This window comes from Atractosteus spatula, chromosome 8, assembly GCF_055471065.1.
Source record: "Atractosteus spatula isolate fAtrSpa1 chromosome 8, fAtrSpa1.hap1, whole genome shotgun sequence".
NCBI lineage: Eukaryota > Metazoa > Chordata > Actinopteri > Semionotiformes > Lepisosteidae > Atractosteus > Atractosteus spatula.
The window spans coordinates 15,581,475-15,598,122 of record NC_142713.1 but is presented as its reverse complement, the minus strand read 5'-3'; the positions used below and the strand labels follow the sequence as shown (position 1 = coordinate 15,598,122).

The 16,648-nt window shown below is 37.2% G+C and overlaps 1 protein-coding gene across 1 annotated transcript in view; it reads right to left on the bottom strand.

The window, feature by feature from the left end:
* The window catches only part of ninj2 (ninjurin 2), a 51,422-nt gene extending 44,094 nt beyond the window's left edge, over positions 1-7,328 (bottom strand). The window contains exon 1 of the mRNA XM_088924179.1: positions 7,273-7,328. Coding sequence (XP_088780305.1) covers positions 7,273-7,305 — 33 coding nt within the window. The 5' untranslated portion in view covers positions 7,306-7,328. The remainder of the gene's footprint in view (positions 1-7,272) is intronic.
* Positions 7,329-16,648: the final 9,320 nt, after the last annotated feature.

The window sequence follows — 16,648 nt, the reverse complement described above, 5'->3', positions numbered from 1 at the left end:
ATTGAAAAAATGGTTTCACAATAAGTAGAAAACTTACCACACCCATTGCATAATTTACAGGTGTCAGAAACCATGTCTGAATTATAGTTTAGTTAGTGAGGCCTGAAGGTATTTTGCACATTAGCAATCCATTTATCCTTAGCTATAATGAGCCATAGCCTATTCCTGCAGGCAAAAGGCAACAGTCAGGGCTACAGCCTGGATGGGACCAATCACAGTGCATTGCACGCCATATAAAGAGTCATTATTATACATACATAGGTAAATTAGAGGTGCCATTTACCACATTTCTTTTGATTGTAAGAGGGAACTGGACAAGACCTTTGCAGACATCAATACTCAACCTAAAAGGTACTACAAGCGAAGGTCAAATTAAGGTCCCAAAAGCTGTGAGGCAGAAGCACTAACTGTCTCACCATTATGACATTCATAAGTTATAACAAGCTGAAACAAAATATTCCAAATAAACAAAAAAACTTTTCTCTTTATACTCAGCATTTTAGACTTGAGATAAGAAGTAACTGTCTATTAATTACTATCTCTTTAAACCTGTAGTTTTTCTTACATCAAGTGCTTAGATACTTTGTACAAATGTCGAATTTGTTTTCAGTTTGTTAAAGTTAAAATGTTTTTGGTGAGTCCTACAGTGTTCATTTCATAGCTAATACATTAGAATAGTATTCAAAGTGCACTGAAAACAAAAGCTTCTTAAGAACTAAAGTACATTATTGGAAATGCCATTAAAGATATGCAAGAGATTAAAATGTCCTTTTCTTTTCAAGTTCAGTTCGAATAGTATTATTAGACCTGAGAATAGTTGAAGCATGAATTTTTAGAAGTAAAAACACTGTAAAAAGCAAAACAGTGAAAACATTGATGCATCAAAAATGTGACTGGTGCTACTTTACTGTTCTATCACTATCAAAGCACAAGACAACATTCATTCTACACCTCTGGAAACATATTTACAAGAGACAAAGGATTTCATGGCACAGGTCGTTAGATTAGAACCCACATTTGAATATATAGAAATGAGAGGAAATATCGTCCTTCTACTCTGTCATGAATCGTCTTTACTAGATGCATTGAGGGCTCCTAGATGGTCATTGTAAATAGGCCTAGTTATACAGTGTCTTACTTAAAGGTCTCCTATTCCTATTCAGAGCAGACCAGTCCTGCTATTTCTTAACTTCTGAGATCTGAAGAGACAGGCAATGGTGCTGTTATAATTTTTAATAACTTGCCTGACCTTGTTTTTTGCCCTTTACTTTGCTCCAGGTAAAACTTTCTAGACAAATTCTAAAAGAACTCCAGAGAAAATTTTCCTGTTTCAGGACCTTGCTAATTATGTAGAAGTATAGTTAAAATCATGATCAAATTGTGCATTCATAAACTTTGATAAATTAATCAAATTTACAGATATATATACTATATAGTTTAAGTAGGTAGCTGCATCAGCGTGTGTAGGCTGCAAAGGAACAAGTAAAGAAACACAACGAAACAAAAGAAAAAGAAAAAAACAAGAAACAAGAAAAGAAACACAACATTTTGGCTGTGAAGCCTTCTTCACCCGAAGAAAGCTCCATAGCCGAAACATTGTGTTTTCCTTCTCTTTTCAGCATGGATTAAACCTTTACTTGTTCCTGTCATGCTACAATATACAGGTATACCAAGTTTTTGTATTTTGGTTTTCTCTCTTTACAGCTTTTAGAATTACATTATTGATACATGCAAGGAGGCTATTGTTCTGACATTAATTCAGGATAATATTTTAATTTTGATACTCTTCAAGAGACTTACAGTTACTAACCAAAGAAAAATAAAAGATGTTCTGTAAAGTCTTAGCATAAAGCTCAAATCATAATGCATTTCATATATTCACATTTTTCAACTTTATTTTGCCAAACAAAATATCTTTTTTTTCAAAATTTCAAATTTTTGCTATTTAGTGTTGTTATAGTTATTAATTATAAATATATGCTAATGCAAAATAAAAAAGTTGAAAAAAAACATGGAAATCTCATTATAACTTTGAGCTGAGACAAGGCAACTCCCACTGGTTGAGCTTTGTGTGAGCCCATCTGTACATTATCTTTTCTCACCCACGTCTCACTACACTTTTTCTTTTTTTCAGTCACACTTTCACAGCCACCAAATACAATTTATTCTAAGAACATAAAATTCCCACATTTGCTGCCACTTTATTTTCTCATGTCTGGCCAGCCTGGGATTCAAACACACTGCACTGTCAGAGAGCCAGGAATAGACAGGCAACCCCTGTTCTTCTTGTGGTACAGAGGGGGCTTCCATTAAGTCCCTCATCCTTTTCTGATCCCACAGCTGCTAGTTCCTACTTCCAGTGGGTGGCACTTCCAGCTCAGTCACCACCATTCAAAAACACGGCACACTTTCTCTTTTCAAACCACAAACATCACAGTTCACAGTCTTACCTTATTCCCCCCTTATACTGTTCCCCTTCCAAGGCAGAATGTGGTCTTTTCCAACCTACTGTCTTCTTCATGCTTTCACACTGTAGGCTGGCTACACTGTGTGCTGACAACCCTCAGTCATCCAGGGCACACCTCGCCAGAGTAAGGTTTTCAGAAAATATGTAAGCGTTGTTCTCATCTTTCCTGAAGTAATGCGTGTGACAGTTAAGTTGTATAAGTAAGCTTAGATGATTAATGTTTGGCAATTCCAAAGTTAAAACAACACAATGAGGTCCTGTAAAGAACTGAAGGAGCACATAATCGGTCAATATTGGTTTTGTGGAGAGGACGAATTTTCAATTACTGATATTGCTATAATGTGGTTACCATATGTTAATTATATTTTGTAGGCTTTGTTAGGATTTGTGTGTATTCTAAAGTTTATTAAATTCAGGGAAACACATAGCTATTTTGTTGTATATTGATAGAAAATGTATGTGACATTAGCTGTGTAAGGCATACTATTGTCTCATATATGGAAATCTAAATCTGTTTGTAGGACGAAAAGGTTAATTCTAAATACGGTACAGGTGCTGTGTGGTGAGAAAGCTCTGTTGCTGCTCTGACAGACAGCTTAATAAGGTATGACAATATCTCCATTAAAATCAAAATAAATTCAAAATTTACAGCATTTTTTGGTTATTCTATGCTTTTTAATAAAAAATAAAGCTATTACTGATTTCCATTTATATACAATTTTAAGAAAATTATTTGACACAGCTAGATCAAGACAGTGTAACAAGAAACATACTGGGACTTATTATGTGTGAAGACTGCTCTCCATACTTGTTTTATGAAGATATTACAAGTCTTATTGTTTATAATAATGTTAATATTGAATAAGGTACTGGATGTTACTATTAAAACATATGAAGACTGACTCTTTAATTGGATATTTGACAAAAGCAGAAATTACAAAATATTAGTATTTGTATCTTGCAATTTCTCTGGAAAAAGCAGTGGAAAGACATTCCTAAACTTTTCAGCAGCAAATTTGCAGCAGCAAATGTGTACATGTGTAACAGAAACAATAATGGACTGTCTGTCTTACCCCATTTGCCGGTCTACATTTGCAATATAAACAATATGCAAGGTCGCTTAGCGTCTCCAGTCAAGAACTGGCTGGTAATTCAGACCCAGGACTGCCTTGAACCATGTACCTCATTACAAAAGGAGCACAAACAAGATAGTGAAATCATCCTGTCCCTGGACATCAGTTTCAGTATCCTAAGCAAGCTGTGGACTCATCAGGGCCACTCAGAACTCATCAGTGAGTTAACACCACACTGACAGGAGACAGTGAGCACAGATTTAGGCTACACCACCATTACTCCTGATAATTAATCATTTCTGAAAAAAAAAACATCCTGCTCTCATACTGGATAGATCAAAACTGCCTGTGATGATTTGGATCCTTCTTCAAAGGATAACTGCAGTCCCAATTTCTGAGACCAGTCATTTAATCTTGGCAACAAAATAAATCAATTGTTGGTATCACAAAACTTTACAAATTCTGAAATAAGCACAAAATCGCGAACATGTATGGTCGCCATGTTGTCATAAACCACTGGTGTTGCCATGGGCAAGAGCAAGAATTTGTGTGAATTGAGATGTAAAACTCGCCTTTCCTGCTTGGTAGTCATTGTAATGACTAATGTAATGCACAAGCAAGCAAGTACAGGTTAACACGCAGTATTTTTTGGCAAATAAAATACTCAAAGTCAAAGTTGAATTTAATTCAATTGCACTCATTCAAATTAGTTAAAGCAGTGGTTCTCAAACTTTTTGGACCAAGTACCACCCTTAATCCAACCAAAGCATCCAAGTACCACCTACAAGTCATCATCTTATAGGAACCCCAGAAATTCTCAATGACCAACATGAGCGCGCGTGCACACACACTCACACATACATATAATAAATATTATAATAATAAACTTTATTTGATATAGCGCCTTTAAAGGTGGCTTCTCAAAGCAGAAAAAAAAAACATTAACAACAACTAATAAGAGCACCATTTCAGTGAGAGGGGTGAGCCTGTTTAGTTGAGCAAAGCAGATGTGAATTAATTTTTCGAGCCTTGATACAATTCAAAACAGAGCCTAACAGATATTAAATCGTCAGGCATTTTCTTGACGGCAAAGGTCTCGCGGTGGATGTTGTAATGCGTACATTAATTTCTGGAGCAACCTCTCTAATTCGTGCAACTACACCGTTATGTCGGCTTGTCATTGCTCTAGCACCGTCTGTACAAACTCAGACGCATTTTATCCAGTCGAGGCCATTCTCTCTGATAAATTCATTCAGAAGCTGAAATATGTGCTCTCCTGTAGTTCCTGTTGGTAGCGGTTTACAGAACAGAAAGTCTTCATGGGACATACCCTCAAACTCGTATCTAACGTAAACGAGCAAATTGGCCAAATCGACTACAGACTCATCTAATTGCAGTGAAAAACATCTGCTCATCTTAACGCGCTCTATCAGTGTACTTTTGACATAATTCTTCATTTCAATAATTCTATGAATGACTGTGTCTTTCAGGGGGAGGGGGGCAGCAGGTCGAGCTGTTTAGCAGCTTTTTCTCTACACATAATACGTGTCAGCTCTTTTGCCAACGGTAAATAAGGTTCTTCAAAAATAGTGTAGCTACCTGCTTTAGCAATCCGCAAGCTTGCATTTTTCCGTGTTTCCGTTTTTGTTTCCGTATTTATTTAAAGTTTTTATTTCATGCGCATGGGAGCGAAACACAGAGACGCTCGGTGTATTTTTCTCAAATTAGAACAGTTCTTAAATATTTTTCTGTTATCACGCTTTCGTGTGCTCACAAGATTACCTGTGTTCGTAGCACGTATTTCTATGCATTCCTGTGTTTACAACGTTGGCATTGTTCCAAAATCACGCACATTCTCCTTTCTCCCTATTTGCTGGAGATACAGTAGCTTTTTTAAAATACCAATTGGTCACTTGCATCTGTAGCACGCATTCCTATAGAGTGGTATAGAATTACAGAGTATCTCTTGTGTCCACTGAAGTATTAGCGCGCACTGTATCATAGTACGTAGGCTGCGTATTCGACACGTATTAAAATACAAAATATGAAAACCCGTCCCAATTTTTCAGCGCACACGACACAGTTCCAGGGTCATTTGGCGTACCACCTGGCGGCACTCCACGTACCACTGCCGGTACGCGTACCACAGTTTGAGAACCACTGATCTATACTGATTCTTTCTAATCCCAAAACAAAAATATCATTACATTTCCCCTTTAAGAATCCTCTCCAAGGAAAATGTGCTAAAAATGGGTTCTGTTGGAATAATGAAGCTAATAATTATATTTTCTTACATGAGTTCAGTATGTGCAGTTTTGTATTTTTGTTCTATTTTGCTAATATTTGTTTTTGCTTGTATTGTGCAGCACTACAGTTTATGTCTTATTGATGTTTTGTTTCATTTTGAAAAAAATGTCATTTATTTTACTTTAAAATCTCTCTATATTATGACATTTGTTGGGTTTTTTTGCATGGTATCCTATACTACCTTGTTTTGTTTCATTATAGGTTTATAAACTATTTCAGTTTTTTACTCTCCATGTTCTCAATGCCGTTGTCTTATAGTTTCAGAAAGTTTGTTTTACTACTGGTTCACAAATAGCAGCAATATATACTTTGATTTTACTTGTAGTTCCAAGTTTACTTTTAACCTTGACAAGTTTCTGGCTCAGTAATTTGAATCTTGTTTAAGAGAGCTTGCTATCCTGGTATTTTAGGAAATTTTGATTTCAGTTTTTGTGAGAGTTTCAGGCTGAAAACACAGTCTCCTAAATTGGTGATGCAATTTTAAAACACAGTGAGATTGCTTCCCATTCGTATCTGGGTATCCATGTAATAGGAATGCGGATTTTGCACTGGGTTGTATTCTTTTATTTAGGATAAAGGTGGATCTCTCATTGGCCTGTTACGACATTATACTGTATAATGTTTCAGGGTTAGCATTCTGGATTTTCTTAAGAATGTAGGCCTCTGAGATGCCTTGTTGTGTAACTGGTATATGTGTTTTTGTTTAATGTTTTGTTATTTGTGTCATTTACTTTTGTTTTATGTTTTTATTAATAACTATTTGTTTGTCACCTTTGCCTCTGATTTATTACTCTTTCAACAGAGCTGTGACAGTGAATAAAGAAGTCGTGTCAAAACTACCATGCCTCACATAAGACCTACTGCTGAGGTTTATTTTAATGCTTTATCTTAAGCATATAATTCCTGTTCTTTATTATCCTGACAAATTCTAATCTGTACCAATATTAAAAATATAAATCGATTTTTAGAAGGTTAGAAAATCCATGTGACACCCGCTTTTATAAACATGCATCGAATGTTGTTTTGCACAGTCTTCCAGGGACTAATAATATGCTGCCAACAATCTAATCATCTCACTCTATCCCTTAGCATACCACAGTAGTACATTCAATTGAATAACACTTATCATGGATCTGTGAGAATCCCTTCAATACTTCTAATTAGTTTATATCTGTTTTACTTACTTTTAACAGAGTTAATCTCGGGGAGTGTTAGGCATTTCTTTTCCTCACAACCCTTCTCTAATTGATATTTGACGATGCAATCAAAGCATCTTCACCTCTGAGGAAACAGACTGGGATAGGCTCCCCCTGACATTTCGTCTTCTTTTCACAGCCTGGTAAATTCTACACCAGAGCTTCAAAACCAATGGAAATGATTCTTATAAAATATATGTACTCATTGTAGGCTACACATGCCTCTTACCTGAATATCAACACGTCCTCTTGTTGTTGCCATTGCATTAAGTAGTCAGAGTTTTCTCTCACCCTCCTAAAGTTCAGAGTAGTGAAAAGATAGAAATTGGCAGACAGTTTTAAAGGAATTCAGGACACCCCAGCAGCTGGCCAGAAGAACAAGTATGGTATTCATTATTTCACTATGATGCAGTCAGTCACAGCAGTGGGAGTAGAAATGAGTCATGTGACAAAAACAGCAATAAAATGTATAATTTATGTCTTAAAGGTACATTTTGAATAATGTTTATTAACATTTATTGATATTAATTAAATTTGAGTATTTGATATATAATTTCATTGTTGTAGAACCATGTCTTGCTCTTAGAAACATAACAAGACTTCAGTCTATTCAAAACACTGGTTTACTTTGTTATATCGATTCTCAGATTTCGTTTTTCTGAACTGGGCTCAGTTGTGTTCTACACTAAAAAGATTCAGTTCATGAAGAAAAGCTTTAACAAATGTTATTTTCTAAGCCTTCTAGCATATGTTAGTAGCTCTTTAGCTCTTTGTGCATCACGGCAAGAGAAATGCATTCATTTTGATTGGGAATTAGTTAATAAAAAGAAAACAGTACAGATAAGGGACAAATGTTCAAATGAGGGTGATTTAATTAGTGGAATACCAGAGGAATGCATTCTGTGACTTAAATAAATGTCCTATACTTACAGACAGTACAGAGAAGACTTTTTAGTTTTGAACAGAGAAGACTAAGACCCGATAAAAGTATTGTGATCTGACTGAAGCCGGACTTTCACTTCCTTTAAGAAACAGCTGGATGAGATCTTTAGACAAATAAACTAGTAACTATGAAACAGGCGTCCTCTAATTTGTAAACTTTTTTACATTCTGTAACAGATCCTTGTCTTGAGTAGGGTGTAATTTAAGGACCTTCTCATGACAGCCTGTACTGAGGTCTGATAACCTCTTTCTTTCTTACTGTGCAAGTGATCTACAGTAAGTCTTGAATTCCATAATTAATCTGGCTGCTAAAAATCACGGCAGATACCGTTTGGTTAGAAGTTGGGATATAAATGTTTGACCATGATTCTCTGACAGTCTGATACACTAACCGTCGCCTCTACTGTTTATATTTTCTTAAGCCAATCTTTTATTCTTTGTCTTCCTAAGATTTTAGGTCGCACCCACACCTTTACTGGTTTTCACCCAAGGATGATGATGCTCCGTTTGGGTTATTCTCTTCCAGCTTCAATCCCTCCAACATCTTTTGCTTTATCACTATTCTTATGTTCTAGATGCCCAAGCCAGAAAGAGTAAAACTATCATGAATTACTACAGACTAAAGAAAAATTAATGCTTCACAGAAATTGTTAAATTAATAACATTTTGACAGTTTTGCCTACCAGAGGGAAACAGTTACATGTCTACAGGTATCTCGGGTCCAATACTACTCTTGTTCTTTAAATCATGGTGGCTTACATACTCGTACCTGTTACTTAACAGTTTGAACTTGATCTACATGGGACTGTGGCATTACGTAGGGGGGTGTTCAGTGTGGAGACGGAGCTCTGGATTAAAGGTGACGCAATGCCTTAGCAGGCACAGCTAATTAAGGACGAGCTGCAGCTGTGATGACCCTTTAAGAGCACACTGAACACCTCCCTGGAGGGACAAGTACACCCCCACAAGGGGAGAACCTTCCAGAAACACTCCTAGAGGGGATTGTGACACAAGTGTAAGTTTGATGTTTTTCTTCTTTTTATTTTTTTTTGTCTTTTGTACTGCCCACTGTGTAACTCCCACCAGGACAGATTAAGTTTATTTTGATTTTGGCCTTGCACTCCTTTTCTTCCACACTGGACCCCATTAGATAGGGTACATCCAGTTAGATTATCGTTGTACCAGGCGGTTCTTTTTCCCAGGCTAGACAGTCCAGCCTAGATGCCGCCATGCAAAGTGGTGCATTTTTTGTTTTTCTTTTGTTTTTTTCTTTTTGTTTTTTTGTTTTTCGCTAACCTCACATCGGTGCCTTCACTTCCTTAGATGGGGCATCGACTTACCAGTGCTCGCCACGGCTCCTCCTATTCCCGCATTGTTACAGGGACCATCTATGCATACTCTACCTCTTTCTTGAATTGTAATCTTGTTGACCAAAGGACTAGGTTTCTTAACAAAGTGGAATGGACCTTGTCAATTTGCTTACAAGGTATGATCCTTTGCTTTATAATTCTATAATTCCTTATGATACATTTGTCACCTATGTGTAGTTTCCCTTACCCAACTTTAGTTTCACACTAATATACTTTTATTTTTGTGCAACATGTTTTTAGATACAAAAAGAGCTGCATTTGATCCACATAGTCAAGGCACTCACACAACCCAGAAACATTAGCTGCTTGAAGGAAAATGGTGTGACATCAAAAGGTAAAAGACAATGTCCTAGTTTCTGCATAAAGTATTCTGTCATTACCTGATGTGGTGTTATACCAGTAATGAAATGTGGTGTGGTCTGCATAGCCATAAAGTCAATATCTATGCTTACCTTCTGTTTTTTTCTTGACTAGTATGTGTTGGCATAGTTTGCATCATGTGATTGCCACACACCACTTCTCCGGACTGCTGCTTCTGGATCAATGTATTGCCTTTTCAGTTTCAGAATTAAATTCATGTCCAAGCCCAGTGCCAAAATCTATAAAATGCCTAGCTGCCATGAAGGGAGAGACATCCATTGGGCCAGGACCATCAGAGATTGGAGATTGGAATTGTTAGAATACTAAGTTAGTGGTTCTGGAGGATACAGTGAAGAACTATGACTAATTGAACATTTGTTAGACTGAGAATTTTTGGAAAGGTATTCATCTCTGTGATCCTTCTTAACACAAGCTTTAACTTTGAGATAATAATGCTGTAGTAAAATGGTATATTTGAGTGGTTGATAATAACAAGCAGTAACACACATTAATCTAAATATGCAATATATAAAGACTAGGGTGGAATTGTTTAAAAACACATCAAAGGACATTCAGAAACTCGCTGTTGTTGTATCAGATTATATTTCTTTCTGCGTCGACTCAATCATCCCTACCAAAAGCTTTAAGGCTTTTCCCAACAACAAACCTGGGTAACAAAAAGTCATGTCCTCCTAAAAAAGAAACAAGCTTTTTCTCAAGAGGACACCCAGCTCAGGAAGGAAGTGCAGAGGTGAAAAAGGAGATCAGGAAAGCTAAGGAACAGTATAGGATAAAAATAGAGAACACCATGACAACAGGTGACATCAGGATGGCATGGCAGGGCATTAAAAGCACGGCCAATATCCCTCAGAAGCGTAGTGGCAGCACTATACAGTACCAATGTTAAATGGTTTGGATGGGCAACAGCTGGCCATGATCTGAATGTGTTTTATACCCGCTTTGAGTTGAAATCTACAACCACATCAGCTCATAGTGATGTTCATCCTGTATCTGGAGAGACTTTTTAGGAAAATCAATATTAGGAGAAGTTCAGGTCCAGATAATGTGTGTGGTAGGGTCCTACAGTCTTGTGCAGATCAGCTTTGCAATATTTTTAGTTTTCTCTTCCAGATGTCCTTAAACTTACAGATCATTCCCTCTTCTTAAACTTACAGAAAAGGAACTTCATTCCCTTTCTGGGGAAGAAATCCATCATTATTCCTCTTCCTAAAACTGCCAAGCCTAGTGGCCTTAACAGCTACAGGCCAGTAGCCCTGACATCTCTCCCAATGAAAACTCTTAAGAGAATAGTGAAGCAGCACATCACAAAGAGCATACAAGCCCTCATCGACCCCCTGCAGTTTGCATACAGGGAAAGGAGGGGAGTAGACGATGCAATACACACACTGTTAAATCTGGTCTATCAACATATGGACCAACCTTTGTAAGGATTTTATTTGCTGAGTTCTCTGCTTTCAACACAATACAACCACTGTTGCTTGCACAGAAATTCTCAAAGTACTTCAATCTGAATGATAACTTGATAAAGGTGGGTGCTAGACTTCCTAACTAACAGGTCTCAACAGGTCAAATTAGGGAAGTGCTTATCTGACATTCGCTACACATCAATTGGATCACCACAGGGCTGTGTCTTGTCCCCTCTGCTGTACATTTTGTACACTAATGATTGCATAAGCAAACACACAAATAGACATATCAAGTTTGCTGATGACACAGCCCTGATCAGTTTATTAAAGGACACAGAATACCATCATGGGCCCATTCTAAATAATTTTACTAACTGGTGCAACGAGTTCTCCCTAAAGTTAAATGTTTCAAAAACAAAGGAACTGGTAATTGATTTTAAGAAAAATACCACACCCCTTCAACCCACTACAATTGATGGTCAGCCTGTTGAAATTGTTGATGACTATAAGTACCTGGGACTGGTCATTGACAAAAACCTAAAATGGCACAAATGTTGTGACACTATCTATAAAAAAGACCAACAGAGACCTTACACTTTTCTACAAATCATTTATTGGAAGTGTCTTAACATACTGCTTCACTTGTTGGATTGGCAAGATAAGTACCGGTCATCGTAATAGGATGGGTAAATTAGTGAATATAAGTGGCAAAATAATCGGGAATAATCAAATCAACTTGAGCATCCTTTACAAACAGAGGGTGACTAAGAAAGCCAAAAGCATCATGGAGTGTGTTTCACCCCCTCCATCGCAAATTCACACTAATCCCATCTGAGAGATGCCTCTGTGCCCCCAGGTGTAAAACCAACAGACTCAGGAAATCTTTCATTCCCACTACAATTACACTCTTAAACAATGCAAAGTAACTACTGTACCTTGTCTCTTGTTTCTTTTCTCCTGTAACACTACTGTATTCTATTCCCTTTTGATGATGTTTATTTGTCATTGTGTTGTGTTCGACTGTGCTGTAAAAAACAAATTTTCCCTAGGGGACAATAAAGCTTGAATTGAGTATACAATTCACTAATACAACATCAAACATGCATAGTAAACTAACAAGAGTAATAGATAGATAGATCCCATGAGGGAAATTGCAGAATAATAATATTAGAATTAATAATATACATTATACAGTATGTGAATCAATCTGCCATTATACAAACTGTTGACGTAGGGATTACAAACCAAAAATGAATGACGTCAAAGTTAAAATATATTGACTATAATTATTACTATTTTCAACCTTGTAATTTAAATTCTCATACAATTGATCACATTTATAATCTCAAAGACAAGTAAATATTTATTATTGCAAACTCAACTCAACTATCAAATGCAATATGTGTATAATAGTTTAACTCTTAAGATTATAGTGTTAATATAGAAGTTTTACACTTAAACCAAGATTTGTTAGCCAAATGTTTCTTGAAGAGTTTTGAACTTCCTATTGAAGATAGATCTGGGCTGTGTTCGTCGCAGAGGTCCAATCTCCTTCAGCTGGCTGGTTTTATTCCATGAATGCCCTGCTACAGAGAGAAAACTGTACTTAGCTTGCTGATGAAGACAAAAAAAGTAAAAAGTAAAACTAAATTTATATTGAGACCTATGAGCAAGAGGAATACTCCAAAAGCCATTAGAAATGACCAAAACAGAAAAAAATATTTCCCTCTGCAGGAATTCATGACAACCAGGTGAGAATATCTCTTACCACAGGTGCACAAGCCGGAGTCACTGCACTAAGGTGTTTGGAGTGTTTGAGTCTTGAGATCCATCAGGTTTTCTCACCACCCAGAAAGAAGAGTTCATTTTGAAGAAGTTCAGTCATGCCTTTTATGTGGATTATCATATTTGGAGTAGCATGAGGATGACCATTGACATCTTCTTAAATGCCTAAATGCTTTTTTACACTTCCAACACTGATTTTGATGTTGGCATAGTCAATTATAACACTTTCTTTTCTTAGAAAATTTTAGCAACAATTTAATATCCTGCTGTTTGGGGCATAATAACAGGTGAGCATTGCTTGTATAATTGCAATTTGTTAAATTATTATTTTCCCTAAATAGCACTTGTGTTTCCTGTAAACCCTGAAACATTGAAAATGCTTTGGAGATTGAATATGGATGACAGTAATAGAAGCTCCTTTATCTAAAGCATAAATGGATGTTGGGCCTGGTGGAGTCTTGTTTCCATCTCAGCGAGGCCACATATCTTTGTTCGGTATGTGTTTGCAGTGGAAATGGTGGTGGAGGGATCTCCCATGTAAACTCATTTCACAGCTGTTGCATTTGTTTTTGCATCTCTCTGTGGTGTTGCTGCAAATCTGTTTGAGGACACAGCTATGATGTTTGGCCTTGGCCTACCTGATCTGTGACTGTAGGAGTAAGCCCAGACAATTCTCCTTTAATTTGCAAGCTTGAATTATAATTGTGGCTGTGATAGCCATCCTGGCAAAGACTCAACCACTAAAATGATTAAAGCCATTGTTATCTTTTCTGTGTTATGTATTGCAAATACTCAGGAGGTTAGTCTGAAACACAAAAAAGCCCTTCAACCATAAAATCTGTCACTTGTTTCTGTTGGGTTTTTTTCCTTCAATATTTTTGTCTTCCAGACTGCTCATTGGTTGTTTCAGATTTTGATTCTTTTAGATCATCAGTTGGAGGTTTTTAAAACACGTTTTAAAGCATCCCTTATTGTATCCACACATTAAAAGAGGAGCTGAAATGAACTGGGAAGCTTCTTTCTCTTTCATTTATTCCCAAGTATTAGAATCAAAATCATGCCACTTAAGTTGATCATTTTCACCATCATTCTCATCATAACATGAACCTTTTAATGCTGGTATTAATGCCTGCTTCATTCATAATTGGGACTTCAAAGTCTTAACTACGTGTTCATGTTTTCTGTTGTTGCTTGAGCAGAAGAAGGGCAAGTAGGATGAACAGAGGGGAGAGACTGAGCTTGCTTCTCTAAGTTGGCATTTCTTTTCAGTATACTAACATTTTCAGCAGTTGCAATTTTTAATTTATCTTTAAGTCCTGTGGCAACTCACTAATTGAACCAGTCCATAAAACAACTGAATATTTAAGATGAGTGTTTTAACCTTCTGCTTAATCCAGCAGCCATATCACTCTGCAACTCACAACTTGCAACCCACTAAAGCTAAGCAGGTGTGAGCCTGGTTAGTACCTAGATGGGAGACCTCCTGGGAAAAACTAAGATTGTTGCTGGAAGAGGTGTTTCTGCAGGGGGTGCTCACCCTGAAGTCCATGTGGGTCCTAATGCCCCAGTATAGGGACAAGGACACTATACTCTAAACAGGCGCCGTCCTTCGGATGAGATGTAAAACCGAGGTCCTGACTCTCTGTGGTCATTAAAAATCCCAGGGCGTTTCTCGAAAAGAGTAGGGGTGTAACCCTGGCGTCCTGGCCAAATTTCCCATTGGACCTTACCAATCATGACCTCCTAATAATCCCCATCTATGAATTGGCTTCATCACTCTGCTCTCCTCCCCACTGGTAGCTGATGTGTGGTGAGTGTTCTGGTGCACTATGGCTGCCGTCACATCATCCAGGTGGATGCTTCAAATTGGTGGTGGTGGAGGGGATACCCATTACCTGTAAAGCGCCTTGTGTGGAGTGTCCAGAAAAGCGTTATATAAGTGTAAGTTATTATTAATATTATTTTACTAAATTAAATAAAAATAAAAAACAGAAAATAATTGAATGCATTCAAGTATTCACCTCCATGCTTTGACACACCTAAATTACCTTTGAAGTAACCAACGCTCTTCTCCGTCACATAATTATTTGACTGGAGTCCACCTGTGTGAAGCTGAGGTGTTTCACATGATTTTAGAATAAATACACTTGTGTCTGGGAGCTTCCCCACTTAGTACATTTCCTAGGAAACACTACACCATGAAGACCAAGAGACATTCCAAGCAGATCCAAGACATGTTCTTGAAAAATACCTGTCAGGGCTAAAATATAAGAAAATATATTTATTATATATTACTAAATACTATGTGACTATGGCTGCTGGTGCTGCTGTACATGCCATTGTGTGTCTCAGTGTTGGACTTCCAGGTAGTTACATCTGTTCTGACCAAACTATCCTATCCTCCTCCCCACATGTCCGGATAGTTCCCGAGCTGGGCACCATCTGAGTTGGATGCTGCATCACTGCCATGTATCCAAGAGGGACATTGTGGATATAGCTATCGTTTAGGAGGAATTTGCTGGTCTACAGAGATCTGCATAGAGTACTGACATATAGAAGACATGATGGATGGATGGATTAATACCCTCATTCATTTATTTCCTTTTTTTTTAACTTTTTTTAACTATAATGTTAGCATGCCCAGAGGGGTTGGGCAGCCAGTTGACATTGGACCCCTAGAGGTTTTTTTTCTCCTTACAGAGGGGTTTTTGTTTCCTCTCCTCCGTTGTCTTCCGGCTTTTTTCTCTTTCTGTATTGTAATGTCATGTACTGTCACATAGCTTTGCTAAGTGCCTTGGGGCAACCTTGTTGTGAAAGGTGCTATATAAAAATAAATTGAATTGAAATTTAATTGAATTGATAGAAACTTACCGAAAGAGACTCACAGCTGTAATTGCTGCAAAATGTGGTCCTACCAAGTATCAATTCTGTGGGTGTGAATACTTATGCATTCGATTATTTTCTGTTTTTTATTTTTAATTAATTTAGTAAAATGTCTGGATTTTTTTTTCACTTTGAGAGTGACATTATAGAGTACTTTGTGTTGATGAATGGCACAAAGTCTCAGTTACATACATTGTGGTTCCATGCTGTAACACAGTAAAATGTGAAAAAGTTCAAGGTGGGTGAATACTTTTGCAAGTCACTATAATTATCAACATTAAGTAAAAAACTTACAAAGAGCATGTTTGGAAACTTTTCGCTCTTCACATGATCTGTGGGAGTTTTCATGAGTAAATAATTTTGTAGTTTAACAAAAGTGTATATTGACCTTTTCAGGTGGGTACAGTAGCTGTGTCAGCATGTGTGGCTGCAAAGGAACAAGTAATAGGTTTATTCCATGCTGAAAAGAGAAGAAAGAAAACACAATGTTTTGGCTGTGGAGCCTTCTTTGGGTGTAAGAAAGATAGGGTAGTCAGCATAGATAATATAGCACTAGAAAACAAAAACCAGGAAAGAAGAGGATGCGGGAGCAGGGGAGAGGCAGAGTGGCCAATCAAGTGGTGCGAGGTCGAGAGAGGTGAGGAGAGGTGTGAAACGAAACCTACAAGTGAATAGAGAGAATTAGAAGTGTTCAGAGAATGGGGAATGTGTGAACAAAGTTTCAGGATAATTTTAGTGTCTTTCTGCTATAGGAGTTAAGAAACCCTACTTTGAGAGATCAGCGTGTTCATGAGAAACTATGAGCTTGGAGAAATCTTTAATCTTCACAGCCCTAATG